Raw genomic sequence first — 20,278 nt, 5'->3', positions numbered from 1 at the left:
TACATTTCATAAAGATGCAGTTGAAGATTTCTAACTTTTTTCTATATATTGTTTCAATAATTTGCTATCATAGAATTAAACTGTTCTTAAATTGAATAACTACAGGCTGATGATAATGGTGGGGATTTAAGTTTTTATATTATGATTCATACCAAAATTCGAAAGGTGAAAGCGATATACTGGGTATATTTACTCTTACTAATATTATAAATGTGAATGTTTGGATGGATGGATGACTGTAGGTATCTCCAGAATAGATGCCGCTGAAATTTGGCTTAAATATACCACATAGTCTGGAAGAACATGAAGGCTGCTTATTAACTTTTTTTAATTCTCCGGGGACGGAGATGCGAGCGACAGATTACTTGTTAAAATTCAAAGTGCTATGATAAAAGTTTTTCCAATCAATGTGTTAAAGATATCATTTAAAGTACGAATACTTACAGAGTATAAAAGATTTCCTTAAATGAATCCTAAAGAAAAGCAAGAATTAAATCGAAATACGTAATACAGTGGATAAGGTTATAAGGATCAGTTCGTAAGGCGGACCCACATTAGCCTCCTGACCGACCTCAAAAGGAAACGCTCGGCTGCTTTGCTAATGGTGCTATTGATTCGAGTGATTTCTAAAGCACGCCTCTTGCTCCCAAAAGGACCGCTCCTATTAAAAGTAAGAAGCTTTCTAACATAAAATTGACTACCATTTTCTTTATTCACAGAAACCTTGAGATAAATTCATTAATTTACAAAATAGGAAAAAAAATTAGAACAGGTAATTTTTTTTTCACTTTTAACTGACAAAAATATCTTACGAATCTGAAATTGATATTTATCATTTGTACTATTTAATTTTAAATGACTTAGTACAAATATCTATTAAAAAAAACCTCATATTTACCACGAAATGATGAATTATTTTGTAACGTAGTTTAATTCTATTGCATTAAACGTTATCGGGTATATATAGAGTGAAACATAAAACTTTATTGAAGCGCAACCTAAGACACATTTAGAGAACATTTAGAAAGGTTTATTCATGCCTCAGTGAATTTAATGCACTCACGTACGCTCCCAAGCGGTCACTTCTAGAAGAGAAATGACGTCATCTTTACAATATCTGACCTAGTAACATCTTACTAATAATATATTTAGACAGATGGATGATTGTTTGCTAGAACTAGGCTGCATTGATCTCGCTGAAATTTTGCATAGATGTAAAACATAGTTTGGGATAACATATATACCATTTAAGTTTTTCAATTCCACGGGGACAGAATCGCGGGCGACAGCTAGTTTTAAATCACGTAAAAATCATCCAACAAATTGCAAGCAAATTATCGAATCGTAAGTAACTATCTAAGTCTATTAAATATAACTGTAATATGTATTTAAGTATTGAAAAATGTATGTTATATTTTCTTAAATAATTTTATTCGTTTCAGTACTTTGAATAGTCCTTGATTGCTTCAAGATATTGTAAAAATATATTTCTACGCGCGCGTTTACGTGATGTAGCGTCAAATAGGAACGTGACGTAGGTGTTATTTTAAAACTATTTCAACTAATAATATTAAACTATTTGATTCATTCGATCGAAGTGTCAATTGATCACATTAATACTTAAAGATTTTATTGTAATTTAGCGCGGAAATAAAATTAGTAATCGTAAGTATGAAAACAAATCGACACCTCGAGGTTTAGGCTAAGCGGCATCTGAGCCCGGCCGCGGTAAAGCTCTAAATGCCTCTTAGTGGCAAACGATGACTAATCAGTTACAAAAAAGAACTTAATTAAACTTAAGATAATCACGCCAGTGTTAAGTAGTTTTTCAATATCACGGTTTTACTCAAGTCCATAAGATTACTCATCGTCGTTTTCTTTATACCAAATTCAAGGAAAATCCATTATTCACCTTTAGATCATTTCCTGATGAATTGTCATCATTGACTTAACCTCAGATTAACCTTTTACCTTCTACAAAAAAAAAAAACTACAAACCAATCTGCAGAAAGCTTTGTAAGTCTGAATTCAGTATAGTGCACGATTATCCTAACATAGTAAATGAAAAACTATCGCAGAACGCGGTTTCAAAATTGCACTGCGTCAATCAGGACAGCGGCTGCAGTCCAATTCATACGGGAGTGTACCCTGTCTATCGGGAGGATTGGATTGAAGCTTGTTGCGAAAAAACACATATTTAGTTTCACGCTGCGTCCGACTAGTACTAACAATGGTTTTACCTATTCGATTCTGTATAAACGACTTGACTTAAAATGATTCGTACTTTGACATTATCAATTAGAATCCTTTGGCTCGAATGACGTGCTTTCGTTACAAAGTCCAGTGTTGTGCCAGTACACCGGAACAGTGTTGGATTTTCTTCCTAACCGTTCTTACACTTAAAACATCATCATCATCAGCTCACTGTACGTCCCTACTGAGGGGCTCAAAGCCTATCTTAAGTTAGGGGTGACGCTGGCCCAGTGCGGGTTGGTGAACTTCACACATATCTTTTGAATTTCTTCTACAAAATGAACAGATTGCATCACGATGTTTTCCTTTACCGTAAGAATGTTGGATAAATGTACATATGTAAATCGAAAATCGAAAAACACAGTGTAAACGGCGGGATTACAACCGATGACCTGCAGATTACAAGTCAAATGCTTAACTCCTAAGCCACCGACTTTGTTAATCTTCTTATTTAATGTTATTGAGCTAATTAATGATAAAAGTAGATGCTTATTATATTTAATCGAATCGTTTATATTTTAAATGATGATTAGTTAAGCGTGCTTCATAAATTGTACATAAAAGAGTCATAAAGTTAAGTTATAACTTAATGCACACAAGAGTTAACATGAAACTCGACGACCGATCATAAAAATGCAAACGACGAAACAATAAAAAAGTAAGCAGTTTTCCATAGTAAGGAAATACCAGTAAGTGTTATTATGATTGTAAATTCATAATAACTTTAATCCACGTTTATTGCTTCGTTTTGCCGCTTTAATCCTGACTTAAATTTACGAACGAAATTATTATTAATTCCGCGAAAATTGTAAACGAGTTTTACTTTAGGCCTGTAGCACACATACGGAAGCGATACGAAGATAGAAAAATGTGTTTGCATTTTGTAACTATATAGATCGCCGAAATGTAACTTGAAAATTTTATTTTGAAACATCGCGACAATTGAAAGAAAAATTTAAATTGGTAACATAGCTTGTATGTTGACAAGCTACAGTAAAAAATCAACGAATTATCGGATCCAATCGCCTGTGTTCTTATTAATTTATAACAGGTACTTGATAAACTTACAAAAAAAAATGAAATTCGCAAACAATTTTTTGTTTTGATGCCGTTTCAGGATCGCTTTCACGGCAGTGTGATAGAGGCTTATGAAAATCAGGCTTAAATGTAAATAAACCTTAACATAGCAAACATTTAATTAAGCGAGAGCGTTTCTCTGAAAATAACACAATGTCAAAGACACGAGGCTTTTACCTAAGAAAGATATATTGTTACATTTTGTCGACACAACCATAGACGTGACGAAAGTCATACAAATTTGACTCTTATAGATTACTAGCTATCGCCAGCGACTATCCGCGTGGAATTAAAAAACTTAATAAGTAGTCTATGGATTCTTCCAGACTATACTCTATATTTATGCCAAACATCGCGATACATTCAACAGTTCTGGAGATACCATACAAACATGCATCTAAAAATTCGCATTTATAATATTAGTAAGATATGAATGAGTTATTATAGTTTGAAATACAATTTTATATAGTTTAAACTGTATGTAATAAACTGATATATAAACACGGCTAAACACGTATATTCGATGGCGGCACCGTCTAGTTTCGAGCCCATCGGGGGCCCTTCATCAGGATGTGTATTATTAAGGTATTATTTCGCGGACGCGGCCCCATGGGCTCGAAACTAGTCGATGCCGCCACCGGACAAATATACGTGAGTGTTTAGCCGTGTTTATATATCAGTTTAGTATAATGTCTCACAAAAGTGTGAATAATTTAATGTATGTAATAAACATATCAACATTGAACACAGTCAACATTTATCCCGCAAGACTTTATGCGGGAGTTTATGAGACGAGGTCATGTATCTCAATTTAGTTTGATTTAGAGCTTCACTACACGCTACATAGAAACGCTTCCACAAGCGCTATACAGACCTAAGTGCAAACTACGTAATTAATAGCCACAATGTAAGGTATTAATATAAGATTTTTAGTAAGACAATTATTTCGATGATACCTTTTAATTATAAAGTAAACATAATAATAACTGCAATAGATTTTATTGACATTATTTTTTTTAGTATAAATTATAAAATCTTTTATCTGTCGTTTCAGTTTTGCTGCAAAGTGTAAATTTATGCCTTATCAATATTAATATTATATGTGTATTTCACTATATTGTCAATTTGTTTAAAGATTTTTAAATAGTTCATTTAAAATCTTACTTCTAACTTATATTATAAATGCGAATGTTTGGATGAATGGGTAGATGGATGGATGTTTGTTTGAAGTTAAGTTATCTCCAGAATGGCGCCATGGAACTAACTGAAATTTGCCATAGACGTAAAACATAGTCTGTAAGAACACATAGACATACTAATTAAGTTCTTTTAAATTCCATGAGGACGGAGTCGCGGGCGTCATTTAGTAATCTAGACTACTAATATTAATTAGAAAATCTTTTATCAATAATTACAGTTTTGCAGCAAAGTGTGGATTTTAATATTATTTCGATTCCAGATTTTAACAGTTAATTTTAAATAAAGATTTTTTTTAAATAACCTCAGTTAACATTCAGTGATACATGAGACAAAGTAAATTAAAAGCCGTGGTATAAAGTTCAAAGTATTTTCGGGGAAAAAGTTCTAAGCCTTCCAAATTTGTATTAACTTCCTACGGGTCATATAATGTCCCAGCGGCCTCGCTTAATGTAAAATACGTGTCTCATGGGAAATCTATGTGCGGTACAAATCTTAATCTTCCAACAAAACGACTTTCGTCCTAAACTCGTCTATGGAATTAATGTACGTTACTCTAAAAAAATCTTTTACGCAACATTATGTTTTTGAGTCATTATAACATTTTTCATATTTTATTGTTAGGTTTTCGTATAAAAAAACATCTAGACGAATTGATAACCTCCTTTTTGAAGTCGGCTTTAAAAGAAAAGGAAACTTTCCCTTCTATTTTTCCTTTATTAGTCGGTTAGTTTATCTTTTCAGAAAAGAAATGCTTCTTTACATTGTAAATTATTTATTAAGATTCACTAATTTTAAGACTAGATAAAAATTACATATAAACACAATAGACAATTTGTGTATTTTTTTCAACAAACGTAATTATTAAATTTTTATTTACATTACTGCATCATTAACTTGAGCAATGACATTATTAGTTTTTTACATTTTAAATATCTCTACCCTTCCCCTAGGGTTGCAAGAAACTTCGTCCGAATTTCTCTTACTTAATTGTATTAAGATTTATTACAACATTTCCATATGCATGGTATTTTCACCTACTTTGTAAAATATATAACAATACCATTGGTACTAATACTAGAACGGGCATCGACTCCATGGAGTTACCTGAAAAAAAAAGAAAATAAAAATATTGAATTTTGCAGAAAATATTTAAGATTCTTACACACTTACAACCACACTTGTTCTTTCTCTTTTTAGACAAAAAAAAACTAGATTTAATAACAGTAAAAAACTCTAGATTGCTAATTCCCTGTGAAAATGAGATGAGATATTTTAACCCATGAAAACTTATTCATTTTATGCTATTTACATCATTATAAAAGAATAGTTACCTGTATCAGGTGACGTTTGTAAATAATTAGTTGACTCAGGTGAAGATAAAGGTGGATCTGGAAAGAAGTAGATCTTTGATATATAAACACGGCTAAACACTCACGTATATACGTCCGGTGGCGGCACCGACTAGTATCGAGCCCATCGGGGGCCCTTCATCAGGATCGGAGGTCGGTGCCGCCACCGGACGTATATACGTGAGTGTTTAGCCGTGTTTATATATCAGTTTAGTATAATGTCTCACGAAAGTTTGAATAATTTGTAGTAGATCTTTATTAAAAATATACGAGTAAATAATTCTATTCTAAGATAATATTTAAAAGACGTAGTAAATTATTTAATTCAGTCGATTTAACAACTAACTTTGAATATAAATTATAATAAGTTGAAAAATTAGAAACTAATCTGAATGTTTAAAATGTTAGAAACATAAATAAACACTATACAGAGTGTTTCTAGACTCCAGGGAAACATTTTATGTAACAAACCACGCGAACTAACATTTTGGTATCATCATTTATTCGTTTAGACACAACATGTTACACTAACGTTTATGACTAACAATAAATTAAAACTAAAAAGCTAACTAACCTCTATAAAATATATCCCTTTTTCTGCTGAAATAATTCGCGAGGGGGACTTGCATGTCGCAGAGGATTTCAACCGTAGGAGGCAAAGAGTCGACGCTTACTACGGCACTGGTTAAAGCTGTGTAACGACCCTCGAAGTTTTTGATAGAAGACTTCGCGTTCAGAGGTCTGGAAAGATAAATAATCGTTTAAAAAAGTTACTTACCGTAGATTTCTGAGACCAAATTACCTCTTTATATGACTATGATCATGGCAGGGATGACGATATGTTTCATACAGAGATTTTAATGTCAGAAACCAACGGATTACTACGATGATGATCATCTGTGGATGTACATTTGGATGCGTAGCTCTTTTTACCTAAACAAAACTAAGAATATACTTAATTTTTTTTATAACTGAAGGGGGTAAACGAGCAGCGGGAACACCGAGGTGTTCAACGACGCCCATGGACATCAGCAATACCAGAGGAATCACAGATGCGTTGCCGGCCTTTGAGGTGGTGATAAGCTCGCTTCTTGAAGGACCCTAAGTCGTAGCGGTTTGGAAATACCGCCGAGGACAGACCATTCCACAACACTGCTGTTATTAAATTAAGTTACTTATTTTTTGACCCTCATATTATGCACAGCTAAATTCACAGTAAATAATTCGTTACTTCTTTTATTTCACTGTATGCTCTACAATGTTTAAATTGTTAGGAAACTTTCTTCGCCGATCGGAATTACGAAACTTTGGCAAGTTTAAACATCTACGGCACTGATTTTATTTGTGTCCGATAGTATAAGTTAGGCTGATTCGAATTTCAAAGTAGTGTATTTATTCTGGAACTCATTTTCTAATAGAATTATGTTATCATATTGAAAAAAAAAAGTAAAATAAAGTATCTCGCTCCCTTATTAATATTCCTGTCCATTATTATCCTTCCATAACGTTTTTTTATATCATAGTGTGGCAAACGAGCGAGCGGCCACTTGAAATCGCTGAAATAGCGAAGTGACCGTTGCCCATAGTTATACGCAATTGCATATGCGTTGCCTACCTTTAATCGACGGAGGAGAGGATACACAGAAAGAAAACATTTTCCCTTTCCATGCATCCCCTCTTCCGGAAAGTTCACTTCCACTTCCCATCCTTTCCTTATAAGAAAAAGGGTGGGAAGGGAAAGCGGACTAAATTAGGCCTCCGGGACGCACATTCATCAGACGAAACGCGGAATTGCTTCCACTTGACGCCTGTCTTCTGTGTGGTCGTGCTATTTCACCGGGCGAGCCGGGCCAAGTCGTGCGAAGATGTTAAAGCGGGCACTACAATTGTACCCTTTGCCATAGTATATTATTGTCAAATCAATTAATCCTGCATGTAATTTACATGTACACATATAACATTGTTGTGTTGTTCTGTAGCAAACGAAATTTATCAGGCCGTGCATGACGTGTGACGTGAGGATTTCATGGTTGGGAGGAACGTTAAACGACTTAGATGCGATGTCGTATGCTTGACACATACGTAGGTACATAGGTATCTATATAAATACGTATATGTACAAGATACAAAGCCTATTCCACAAGTTCACTAGGCATGTTAATTGGTAAGAGCTTTAATACTATGTGTATAGCTTAATTCCCGCATAAATAACACGTATTAGTTAGAACCTTAAAGGTTGATTTAGAGCGAAAACTATGCTTAATAAACCATACTACAGTAGGAAAAAATGGTTGAAGACAATGCCTATTATTTAATCGATAGTTTTGTCTAATCTACAAGTTTTTCAGGGAGAATTTCTGCCATACAATATTGTTGAACTTTCTTATATATATTTCAATTATTCGCTATAAAAAAAAAGAAAATCTGTGAATTTGAAAAGTAAAGTGAGAGTACGCTGGTCACAAAAGAATGGAAATGCGTCGGGCGTTTTCATGACCTGTCGATAGCGCCTACAAGAACAAAGAAGGCCAAGCGAATTTAAATCTCTTATAAATTTTATTATGAAGCCGAGATTAAAAAATATTTTATTTACCCATAATAATAATTACCTGTTTCCGACTAAAATGACTAGCTCTGGTTTGGGAAAGACGCCTTCAACAGAACAAATAATATTCAAGTAGCCGTCGTGTAGTCGATCTTGTATCATATCAAACCTCGTTTCGGGCACTGAAATAAATATAATAAATAATTGGAAACATTGTTTTCGATTATTTGTATCGTTAGTAAATCATTATAATTTTTTACAGAACGCCTGTTGAAATATATTAGCAAAGTATGTAATTCGATCGTAAAATTCCAAACATCAAAAAGTCAAAGAATTAATTCAAATTGAAAAGATACGTAAAGTCGTAATGAATAATGAGAAGGATCAATCGATCCACTGTGTATACAGACGACATCAAATTTTACGATTATTACTTCGACTTGCAATGCTTACTGTGCTTTATCCAATAGTTTCATATCACGAATGTAATAAATCTTTGAATATGGAATTGTTACACGTCGGTTCAAAGCTATAAACTATTTTTTGGAATATCTGTTTACGTTCGACACGATGTAAGACTTTTAAAGTTAGCCTAAATAAATAATTCTACGTTAGTTTCAAAATATGTTTATATTGTAACTAAAATTGTCCATATTTTTTAACAATCAAGTAAGCTTCATGTTTCTGATCAAAAACACTTTAAAAAGATACAAAAATACTTATAGACTGTAAATAATGTTATAGCTTTTACTATAATAAAACTAAATTAACTTCCAAAGTTTAATTGTTTTCCATATACAATTTTCGACCACAGATAAGATCGTATCATGTATTGATTGATTTCATGTAAGCAAAACGGTAATTTGTATTCCATTAGCTACTGCCCCTCCCCAATCCTCCTCGCCTGATGTTCCGCTGTTCCGTTCGTATTTGTTTATCCGTATTATTAATCAATACGAGTACGTGTTGTACGATTCGTATTAGTATTTCGTAATGCACAAAGTAACGCTAATAACAGCCAATTTAAAAAACGTTTGCTATGAAACTGTTAACGAAGGTTATATGTATGAGTAGGAATATTTTAAATTAACTTTTGTGACGTTTTAATTTGATGGGTTACTAAACATGACTAGATAAATCTTCATCATTCGCACCTGCGGAAATTCTTCCGCAATCAATTCTAATGCCAGATCTCACCATTTCAGTCAGAATTGTTTTTAATAGGCTCTTAAAATTAAGTATTTATTAGCATAATTAAAGTACGAAAATCAATAGATAAACTACAAGTGCACTGTTATTGGAAAATACAAATCACCCCTGTTAAAGCTTGTAATGTACCAGTCATACCCTACATCCGTTCAGGTACGACCAAACAACGTGCCGCCGCTACACCGGTACTAAACAAGCGCTGTGTAATTTCCGTTTTGTCTCAACTCACAAAACGCATATCTCTTGCCGGCAATAGAATTTGTGAGTTGGTTGTTCGTAATTGAAATCGAGCGGTTTCAGATTCTTAGAAGACTTGGTTAAATTAATTCAATGTTATAACCACAGCGAATATGAACCTCAATTACCTAATAACCCAAATATATATGCTGTTAATACGTTACTGTATTAAAGTTAATACAAATGAATTTTGAAAGCAGAAAATAACTTGATTATATTTTGAAGCTAGTCCTCTGTTCTCTATCTTACTAATATAATAAATGCGAATGTTTGGATGGATGGAGGTTTGTTTGAAGGTATCTCCAGAACGGCTGAACGGACCTCGATGAAATTTGGCATACATATAGAACATAGTATGGAAGAACACATAGGCTACTAATTAACTTTTTTTTTAATTCTGTGCGGACGAAGTTCCGGGCATCAGTGCACATCTATATCCTAGTGGAAGTCAAAAATTAGTTCGAAATTATTAAACTTACCAAAAATAGTCATAGGTCGAGTTTTCTCATCTTCAGCAAGGAACGTAGACACCACACAAGTATAATTGCCTGTGAGCTCGGTACCTGGCTGCAGGATCCTTAGAGCTCGGTGCTTCATATACGGATTTTGTGACACTTTATATGTCAAGTCCAACTGAAACCATAAAAAATATTGCTAAGATGATTCTGTCAGGGAGTATTTTGAAGTTTAGTTTTTTACAATCTTGATTAGACATTGGTCTAGAGGACTCTACAAACATCTGCGTTAAGTGTAATATCATAAAATCAGATGGGATTTGGTTTTTGTATCCATAAATAACCATCATGATAAAAAAAAATATTCAGGGCTCCTGTTCTAGTTGAATCACTGCCCTATTGATAACGGAGTATAAAAGTATGATTGGAAGAGGAAATAAGAGGACTACATATTTAATTCGTCTACAAATGGTCCAATGGTCAATATTCTTATCGTTTACGAATGACATAAAAAGGCCAAACCTTATTTTTCAATAATCCCAACGCTTGAGGCTTCTGTGGCGGTATCCATTGGTAGACGGGTTGTGAGCGATCGTTGTAGAACCATTTCACCACCAAACCCGTGACGTTCTTTGTTACGTAGTCACAATCCAGCGTCACCGCGTCCCTCGTACCATATTGAATAACTTCTGGTACACGTATATTGATAATGCGTACCGAATGTACACCTGTGGAATAAAAAAAATACGATTTACACAACGGTGGAAACCCACATAATCTCTATTGCAACTAAAGTTTATTTCAACCTGTGAGACAGTAAACATAAAATATCCTATTCTATACCTGAAATTACTTAAATATAAAGTCAAATATGTGTGTTTAGAATTTCTACATTTATAATTACATTTTTGAAATTTTGAGTATCATATAGATCTATTTAATTGTTAAACAGATCTATTAAAAATTATTTATTAAAATAATTATGAGAATTTAAATTCACATATTGCAGATTTTCATTTTTTGTAAGAAATAATCCAGCGAGAAATTGAAGGTGGATAACCTGCAGGCACATTAGGCGCGCGCTCGCTCGGAAGCCTCGTTATTATCGGATGAGCCAGCTCGAATATTGTTTCGCGGTTTTCTATCAACTGCGAACTCCTTTGAAATCCATTCCATTTTAGAATATCGTCTTGCATTATTTTCTTGTATTTCAATGCTGCAGGGTAGAATGAAATTATAGAAAGCTTCGTTATCATCTCGCCGATTAATTGGATTTTAAAATGGTTTTGTGTTAGCGTTTTATCGATTTTTACCCACTAGTTTTTTCAAGACATCAAACACACTTCTAAACTACGTAACTACTAGTTCGAGATGATGAAATTCAGTTTTAGTTTTAACCGAAAACGCATTAAGACTTGAAACTAACGGATTGCTTATGTAAGCAAAGTCTGTGACTGGAGTTAGTGATTAATACGGTTTTCCCTTAGAATAAACCAAAAGAATACTGATGAATACAAAGAGTATAACAGCTGGGAAAAAGGAAACGTGTATTTCTGTCGGGTACAATATGATACAAGCACGTAAGTTGCAGTCGTTCACATCGTCACGCTGTTGTAACTCGGTTAATATCCGGAGTCGGCTTCAACGCTGTACATTCGCGGCAGACTTTCCGTAATCAGATGCCACCGCTCTGTTTCGCCTACAATTTGCAACAAGCGAGTATGTGTCTGTGATTTATAGCGCTAGAGGATATTATTAGAAGCTACAGGCCTATGTGACTGTCATAAAACATTGAAGATCTTAAATGAAATGTTTAGAAGCTAAGAAGGGACATTTTTAAAGGACAAAATGCATTCGCTTCGTGATGAACTACAAAAATTTATAGAACTGACAATAACTCTTGATAAGTATTATGTTTGTTGTGCGTCAATTTCATGCATTTTTGAAATCCGTTATGGAATCACTTAGAAGCGAATGCACTTTGTCTAACCAATATGAAGACAAGCAGAAATTTATCTACTTTCGATTATGACATTTATCGTTTATTTTTTTTATTATAAGTTAACAATCGAGCATTCAGCCGCTTTAATTAAATGAATAGACAATTTGTTGGGAGGCCGCAAAAAGCATCGGATAAAACTGCAGTATGTATGAAAATTAAAATGATAAAAACAAATTGTAATAACACAGGTTATACGCAAGCTTTTCCTTATTGACGGCAATAAAAACATGGTGTTTTTATTGAGGAATATTTTTATATAATGCATGCCAGGATATAAAGGGTGGGCAGTCGACCGTCGCCTGCCGCGATTCGTGCGTTACTTGCTAGAATTATGCATTTGATTAATATTATCTTACTAATATTATAAATGCGAATGTTTAGATGGATGGATAGATGGATGCATGGATATTTGTTTGAATGTATCTCCGGAACGGCTCAACGGATTTTGACGAAATTTGGCATACGTGTAGGACATAGACTAAAAGAACACAACCTACTTATTAAGATTTTTAATTCCGCGCGGACGGAGTCGCGGTGGATAGTTAGTATCTTAATAAAGAAAGCAGCAAAAAAACAGGGCCTTTGTCTTTTGGTTTATTTATTTATTTAAGCTTTGTACACATTATTATGTTTGTAACATTGCATAGAAATGCGGATATGTACGGCTTAGCTTAACTCTAAAAAAGTTCTCTTACAGCTTATTTTAATGTGACTGAGTGACAAAGTTAGATTTAACTTCGACCCTTTGTACAAATATTATGTCGTTCAACAAAGTTTGAAATTAAGGACAACGAAACTTACGTTACTGTTATTTATTGAATTTGATAGAATAGACAAATTATAATAAAACAGCTGTACATCGAAACAAGTAGGGTAGTATTTTAAGTAGAGCGAGACGGCCAATTACTTGTATGAAGTGTGAGTGAGACGAAGTCTGAAGATACACATATCAGAGCCTTCAAGCGTGACAGGCAGACGCGTGCGCAACGTTCCACTTAGCTGCCACACCGTTGATAATGAGATACAATATTGCACCTGTGGCCGCCATATTGGCTTTGTTGTTCGTTTTTTTTAATGCTTGTACCTCAAATTCATAAACTAAGGATGTATTCTTGACATCGACTTTTAATATGTACGATTAATTGTTGCTCAGAGAGTTAATTCAGATATTATTTAAATATATTTTAAGTGTTGGTCGGTATAAGTATCTACTAAACATCTTCAAATTCTGTTTGGTACATAATTATATTATACTATACTGTTAGAAAGAAAATCCGACAGTGTTGGTGTACTGGAACAATACTAGCTTTACCAAAATGTTGACGGTTATGTCCCCTCACTAATCATTCTGACACTTGACTAAGAATCCTAACTAATTATGTCTAAAAATACCTATTTGGATCTTTCCAGAAAATTAAAAAAAAAATTATGAAAATTAATTTCTAACATAATTTTTTGTACCTAAACTCTATAAAAAAGTTAAACAATGATGTAAACAAATATTAAAAGCATACATCGCATGAAATTTAATATTCAACACGTAATTAGAATACCATAAATGGCGCGAGCGCACGTAATTTACAGATAACTGAAGGCGCCTGCTCAGAAGAGCGAGTCTCCTGTTCTTTATGAGAAATAAAAAAAAACCGCAGCAAAAAATCACCTTTGTACCCGCGTCTTTGATGCATCAGACCGTAAACACACGTCTTGGTCGCGTGCTATGAACAAGGCCCTTTATAACGAGTTTTTAAAATAGTATCGGGTATTAGATTCTTTTGTTTAAAAACTCATTGTTCGCAATGTTTAACAATGCTTATCTAATATTGCAAAATTCAATCTATATTTAGGGTTTTGTCAAATATGATTTTGTGCATATCGCTTGACAAACTCATATCATACATTTTTGTAAACATACATATACACTACTTACTATGTTCTTTTGCTAAAATAATAACAAAAAGCGTGAAGAAAATAATTCTAAATTTATTATATATCATCATCATCATCAACCTGCCCTTATCCCTATCGGGTCGGCACAGTATGCGCTACTCTTCCATACATTTCTATCAGCCGTCATATCCGAGTCTACTCCCTTCCTACGGATATCCTCTTTCACATAGTCATTCCATACTTTTTTTGGTCTTCCTCTACCTTTGTAGCCATCCACATTCAATCTCATTACTTTTTTGCTTATATCATCATGATCCCTCCGCATAACATGTCCAAACCACGCTAATTTTTTACTCCTCAATTTCTCGATCACTGGCGCTACTTTCAAACTTCCTCTAATAAGATAATTAATCCTCTATTGATCATACGTAGTAGTTAAATTGAATTATTTTGGAGTATTGAAGGAATTTAATTAATTATAATGGTGTACGATTCTTTTCATTTAAACATTCCCTTTGAGATATAAAAGTGGTTAAAATATCCTAAAAGAGAATAACTCAAATCCCATTGTTAAAGTTTCACGATTTGTTCCGCGCGAAATTCTTCAATGTGAATTTTCAAAAGAATATTTCAAAGTTTCCAAACTGAGTGATCTTGAAAGTGACTCGGCTGATGTTAACAAGGACTCGGCGTTCCCTTGATGTCACTTTTACCTTTGAATTTTTAACTTCAACGCTTTCACCAACGTAAAACTTTACTATGTTCGGGTGACTATGAATATCATTTCTAACTGAGAAAAGCCTTTATTCTTAATAAAATTGGTTAATTTTAAAAGATATTGTGTTGTATCGTATATTGATAAACTAGCTGTCATCCGCGATTCCGTCCGCTCGGATAATGTGTGTGCGTATGTGTTCTATACGTGTGCCAAATTTTAATGAGATCCGTCATGTCAATGTCATCCATCCATCCATATATTTATAATATTACTAAGTTGGTCATCATACGAAGGGTCATTGCAATTTTTTCTAGCTGATTCGACTTTTTGATACGTAAAACATTTTGTCAATTTGTATGTCTATACTACGAACTTGTCAACAATCAGATTGTAAACAATCTGTTAATCCGATTCTTATTAAAGTTGTAGCTATGTATTAGTAATTTTCCCAGTCCCTTTTTCAAATAGGTACAATGTACCAAGTTTTTCCAGAGTGTGAACTTTCAGAAACTTATCCGCTTTGATTTGAATAACACGTGGGGCGGCTGTTGAAGCGACGATATCCTACGTTTTGAGGACTTTAAAAGCTTTCTTTCAGTGGCCTTATGGTTTGCCAGTGAATTGAGACATTTATGAATATGCAATGAGATGAAGTTTGAAAAGGAGTTTTGGAATGACATAGTAAAAACTTGAGCTGTATCAATTATTTAGGATTGTTTTGGACTTAAAGAACACGGGAAGATGTGCCGTATTGTCATATTTATTTATTTATTTCATGTAACATCTTGGAAAATATATTACATTCGTTTTGGATAAATATTACGTGGAAAAATATACGACGTGTGCACGTACCCAGTGTCGCACTATCGGGCAGTCAAGCTTGTCGTTAAGGCCTCTTAGCGACAAGCTCTTATTTAATAGGCAATGAATATAAAAAATATATTCGTAAATCTGATATGGTTTTAAACCGACTATTGACCTATAAATGTTATATGATTAATGTGAAAGATAATAAATTGACTAAAGTGTTTTTAATGCACGCAGTAACGTGTTCATTTATCGACATCAGATGATGAACAACCTCCGCGCTGCTATCGGTTACTGCGCGGATCAATTTCACTGTAACCTGAACTGAGCTTTTACAATTTGCCGATAAAATTGATAGTTATTTACGGAAACATCAGAGATATATGTTACCATAATAAAAGTCATCTACATATGTTAACTATGTCTTTATTACGTTGATTATAACATTAACTGATATATATTTATACTTTCCCTAGCTGTCGCCCACGACTCCGTCCGCGCGGGATTAAAAAAAATTATATATAAGCCTATATTCTCCAGACTATGATCTACATCCTTGCCAAATTTCATCGAGATCCGTTTAGCCGTTCTGGAGATACCTTCAAACAAACATCTAACCACCTACACATTTGCATTTATAATATTAGTAAGATTATATGATTACTGTAAATTGCATTGTTTATCAGTTAAATGGACCACTGTTTAGCAAGTATAACTCAAGCTTGAACAACAAGAGTAAGCAGTTATAAGCTATACTCGTAGTTAGGTTACAGTATTCACCATGAGGCATTAGATCTACGACAAATTTATTTTGTACTATCATTTTTTGTTTATTTGTAATTCTTTTAATAGTCTTTGTACGAATAGTATAATAATAATAACTATAATATTTTTTTATTTAAAAAGGAATTTCGTACATTAGACCTATTCGCTAGTTCAAACGCGTCCGGAATGTGAAATTCGATTATATTGCTTCCCGTCTAGCGGAGGATTTGGATAAGCAATTTTTTCGGTACATCAACATCGTAACGCTCAATTTGTTAGTTTTGTATTGATTCACTGTAGGTTTTATCAACTATATTGCGTACATTTTTCCCCATAAATTTCTTATAGAGATTAATTTTGCTTTCTGTTTTTTTTCCAGTCTTATAAGACGGTAGGTTTATTAATTTTAGTTTTGTATCTAACATTTTTCATGCATATTTCAGCAGCAGTCAAATCGTATCGTAATCAAAGTTTTGAAACGACTTAAAAAATAATCTTCCATTAAATATTTTTTTTTTACTTATTAGAAGCAAAAATTCAGAAATTCGTTGTAGATGAACCTGAAGTTAATGTAACAGACATGTTTTTACTTTTAAAATACTAATGAAAACATTGTAGTATTAATTTCGAATTTCTACATTTATTTCAACTACCAATAAAAAACCAAATACATACATATTCATAAGTTTATAACCTTTAAAATGAGAGCTCTAAATCTTTTTTCCATAGAATTCGAACATAAAACCAGATCATAGTTCCCAACGCGCACAAAACGAATTATCGAAACGTCGATGTTTCAAACAATTTGCTCTTCATCATTTAGCTGCCAGTACTCATATTGGAATTTGTCAAAGCTCTGTCAACGGAAAAAGTACTTTACAAATATAGAAATAAATTCTGTTTTTGATTTTTCTTCTTAATAATTCAGTGAAAAATTTATGCTCGAAATTAATGAAGGAAAAAAAAGTACTTACATTGTAGAACTAGTAAAAAATGCATCAAGCACCACATATTCACTTCACAGGTCTTATAATCCAGTAGTTCACAAGTACGTCAACACCTCAAACAGAGAACAACTCGGCTCAAAGTAAAAAAGTCCTTTGAAAGAAAAAAAATGCACAACTTCTCGACTCAACTTTAACTTTTCCCTGTATTTAGAATTTCGACGTGAAAATGTGTGTTTCACAGACGCGAGCTCTTAAAACTAAGTTGGCGGCGCGTAAATCCAAACTATGGTTGTAACCGACCCCAACGTGTGTGGGGTTCGAACCCGGACTTGTAACTAACCGCCGAAGCAACTGGCGTCCGGTGGCAAGCAGACCATATCGGAAGCACTTACTGTATTGTTGCTATTGAATAATTTATTCTAATACTCGAGTTTATATTTTAAATTATTTCTTATTGCTAGTGTTTATGGCATAAGAAAAAAAAACTTACTTTTTTCTATTTAATTTTTTTTTAATTTCAAATAGTAATTTAATATGGTCCCCATCTCATAATCTTAAATTTATCACAGATATTATGATCTAATTTTGAAATGTCTTGAAGACCAGTCTTCGCTAACCTAAGTAAATTATAGTGGGAAGCAAAAAAAGAGGTCAAATGAATTCGCCCAAATGGCGAAGCGACCGCTGCCTATAAATACACATTTGCAGATGCGTTGCCCACCTTATATTCATGATGCCGACAAAGTCCCACGGTCTAGCAGAAGTCCAAAAAAGATGTTATCATGCCACTTAACTTCTTATAATCTTTGAAAAATATGGATGACAAAACGTTATGACCAATTGCATCACCAGTAGATGCAGTTCAGATTTCAACATTTAAATAGTATAAATCAATCGAATTTGTTAATTTTATTAGCAACATTTATAATACTTATTACATTCTATTGAAGAATAAAATAATGCATTTTCAATGGTCCCATATATGAGTCAGTACAATTGTTATTCATAGAGTTAGCGGCGGAATTAAGCCGATACGTGCTTCTTCCGGAAGATATCGTCTAAGCCAGTGGTTCCGCTCACTAACTACATACGATCCGACATACTAATGATGTGACGTCATAAACCTCAGCCTGGGATCGACTGTGAATATTTAATAACTAACTTTAGTTCATTTTTAGATTTTTGCGTCATTTCCCAAATCACAGTTGTATTCGATTGTATACTATCAGATTGTATTACATTTAGAACGCCTTAAAATGATTTTTTAACCGAAACACTCATAGAATCTTAATAGTTACCTAAATGGTCCGTTAGCATGAATTTCTCAAATTAAATCTACACTTAGAAGTACAATTAGTGATCATTGAGGACAGTTTAAAAAACAAGAGCGTTGTTATTAACTTTACAGATTACATTAAATAGTTTGTTGTCTTCGAAAACGTTAATAATCCGGGTAAGATTTCCTTTGAGTTAGAATATAAAAGTGAAATAAAGCGAAAATAAAATCGAATGCCGCCATCTTCGGTGTCGCTGACAATAAATAAAATTAGGGCAGTTAATTAATATTTATCGGCGTCGCCGCCGCGTCCGGTGCGACGCCGTCTCTCCTATTGAATCAATTCATTTCGTGCTAAGAGAATCGCTCGATACTTGCTCGCTCTTTATCCTTTATTATTTCTTTTATTCGAATTCATTTGAATCTTTTTATATGATTAAATTTCTTTGTAATTAATTAAACCCTTATGGGCGTTTACTTTATTTTACTTTATTTAGTTGTATTTACACATTTGTATTACACAAGTCGCCTTATGGTTCCATTCTATTCTTTCCCGTGTTTTGGTCTGTTGGTGTTAAATCTTATCGTTTGGAGTGAGGTTAGCATATTGCCTTCACTGTTTAGTTCTAAGTAAACTAGTGCGATAATATTCATTTTAAAATTATTAAATCCAACATTTCTAACTATTTACATGGTTCATTGTGTCCTTAAATTAATTTCTGTATTTCCGATTGATTGTGTCGTTGGAAGTTTCATTATTCTCCCAAACCCATACGGTACTGAATAGTATTTTTAGATGTGTTCCACCCGAGCGGTACGGACGTCCGGTAACGTTTCCGACCGTCACGGCTTCTGCTTGTCACCCCTAGTTACCTAGTCTGCGACAATACTATTTTCGATAGGGTTGTTATAAATAAAAATAACATATCTGCTACTCTAAAACTAAGCTAAATTAATACAAGCCAAAGTTGAATTAGAACGTCACTACTCTAAATGAGTTTCGACATTGTCATTCTCTTGGATAAAACATAATCATAATGTTATAATATAAACTAATTTTATACATACATTAATAAAATCCTGTAAAATATTTCATAAGCTTATGAATTCCTCTACATGTTATCTTGAGTATAAAGGTTGAACAAATAAAAATGTTTTTAACGTCAAAATCTTTAACCGACAAACGGTACTGTAGTTGCGTTTAAGTTGTGATGTTCACTGGCTAGGAATTTAATTACACAAGCACACGTCGAGTTTCGTTACGCTTTCTTTATTCTACGTGTAAGTTCGCTGCACTCAAACATTTACGTCAACTACAATTACTTAGTAAACAAAGATTCTTGTTACTTTACAAAATACTACACTTTATTCGTTCTTACGATAGTATGTATGTATAGTGTGCAGAAGATATTGTTAAGAAGGATAAGAATTCAGTTAATACAACTGAAAGATGTATGAAAGATTGACATATAATATTTTGACTTTCCGAAGGGAAGGACAGATTTATGATGCTTCTGGTATTTAAGAGAATAAAGATGACAATGTATT

The 20,278-nt window shown here is 33.4% G+C and overlaps 1 protein-coding gene across 1 annotated transcript; it reads right to left on the bottom strand.

Annotated features, from left to right (window-relative positions):
- Nucleotides 1–5,476: 5,476 nt before the first annotated feature.
- Nucleotides 5,477–17,765, bottom strand: LOC106123362 (uncharacterized). The gene is made up of 7 exons (XM_013319620.1): nt 17,482–17,765; nt 10,848–11,053; nt 10,350–10,503; nt 8,489–8,606; nt 6,454–6,620; nt 5,862–5,918; nt 5,477–5,634 (listed from the first exon to the last, which is right to left on the bottom strand). The coding sequence occupies exons 1-7, from the start codon at nt 17,516–17,518 to the stop codon at nt 5,561–5,563; spliced, it is 813 nt and encodes a 270-aa protein (XP_013175074.1). The 5' UTR covers nt 17,519–17,765; the 3' UTR covers nt 5,477–5,560.
- Nucleotides 17,766–20,278: the final 2,513 nt, after the last annotated feature.

The sequence above is a fragment of the Papilio xuthus genome, unplaced genomic scaffold (assembly GCF_000836235.2).
Source record: "Papilio xuthus unplaced genomic scaffold, Pxut_1.1 DF826115.1, whole genome shotgun sequence".
Lineage (NCBI taxonomy): Eukaryota > Metazoa > Arthropoda > Insecta > Lepidoptera > Papilionidae > Papilio > Papilio xuthus.
Note: the sequence above shows the minus strand (reverse complement) of the source record. Positions and strands in the feature narration are given on the sequence as shown.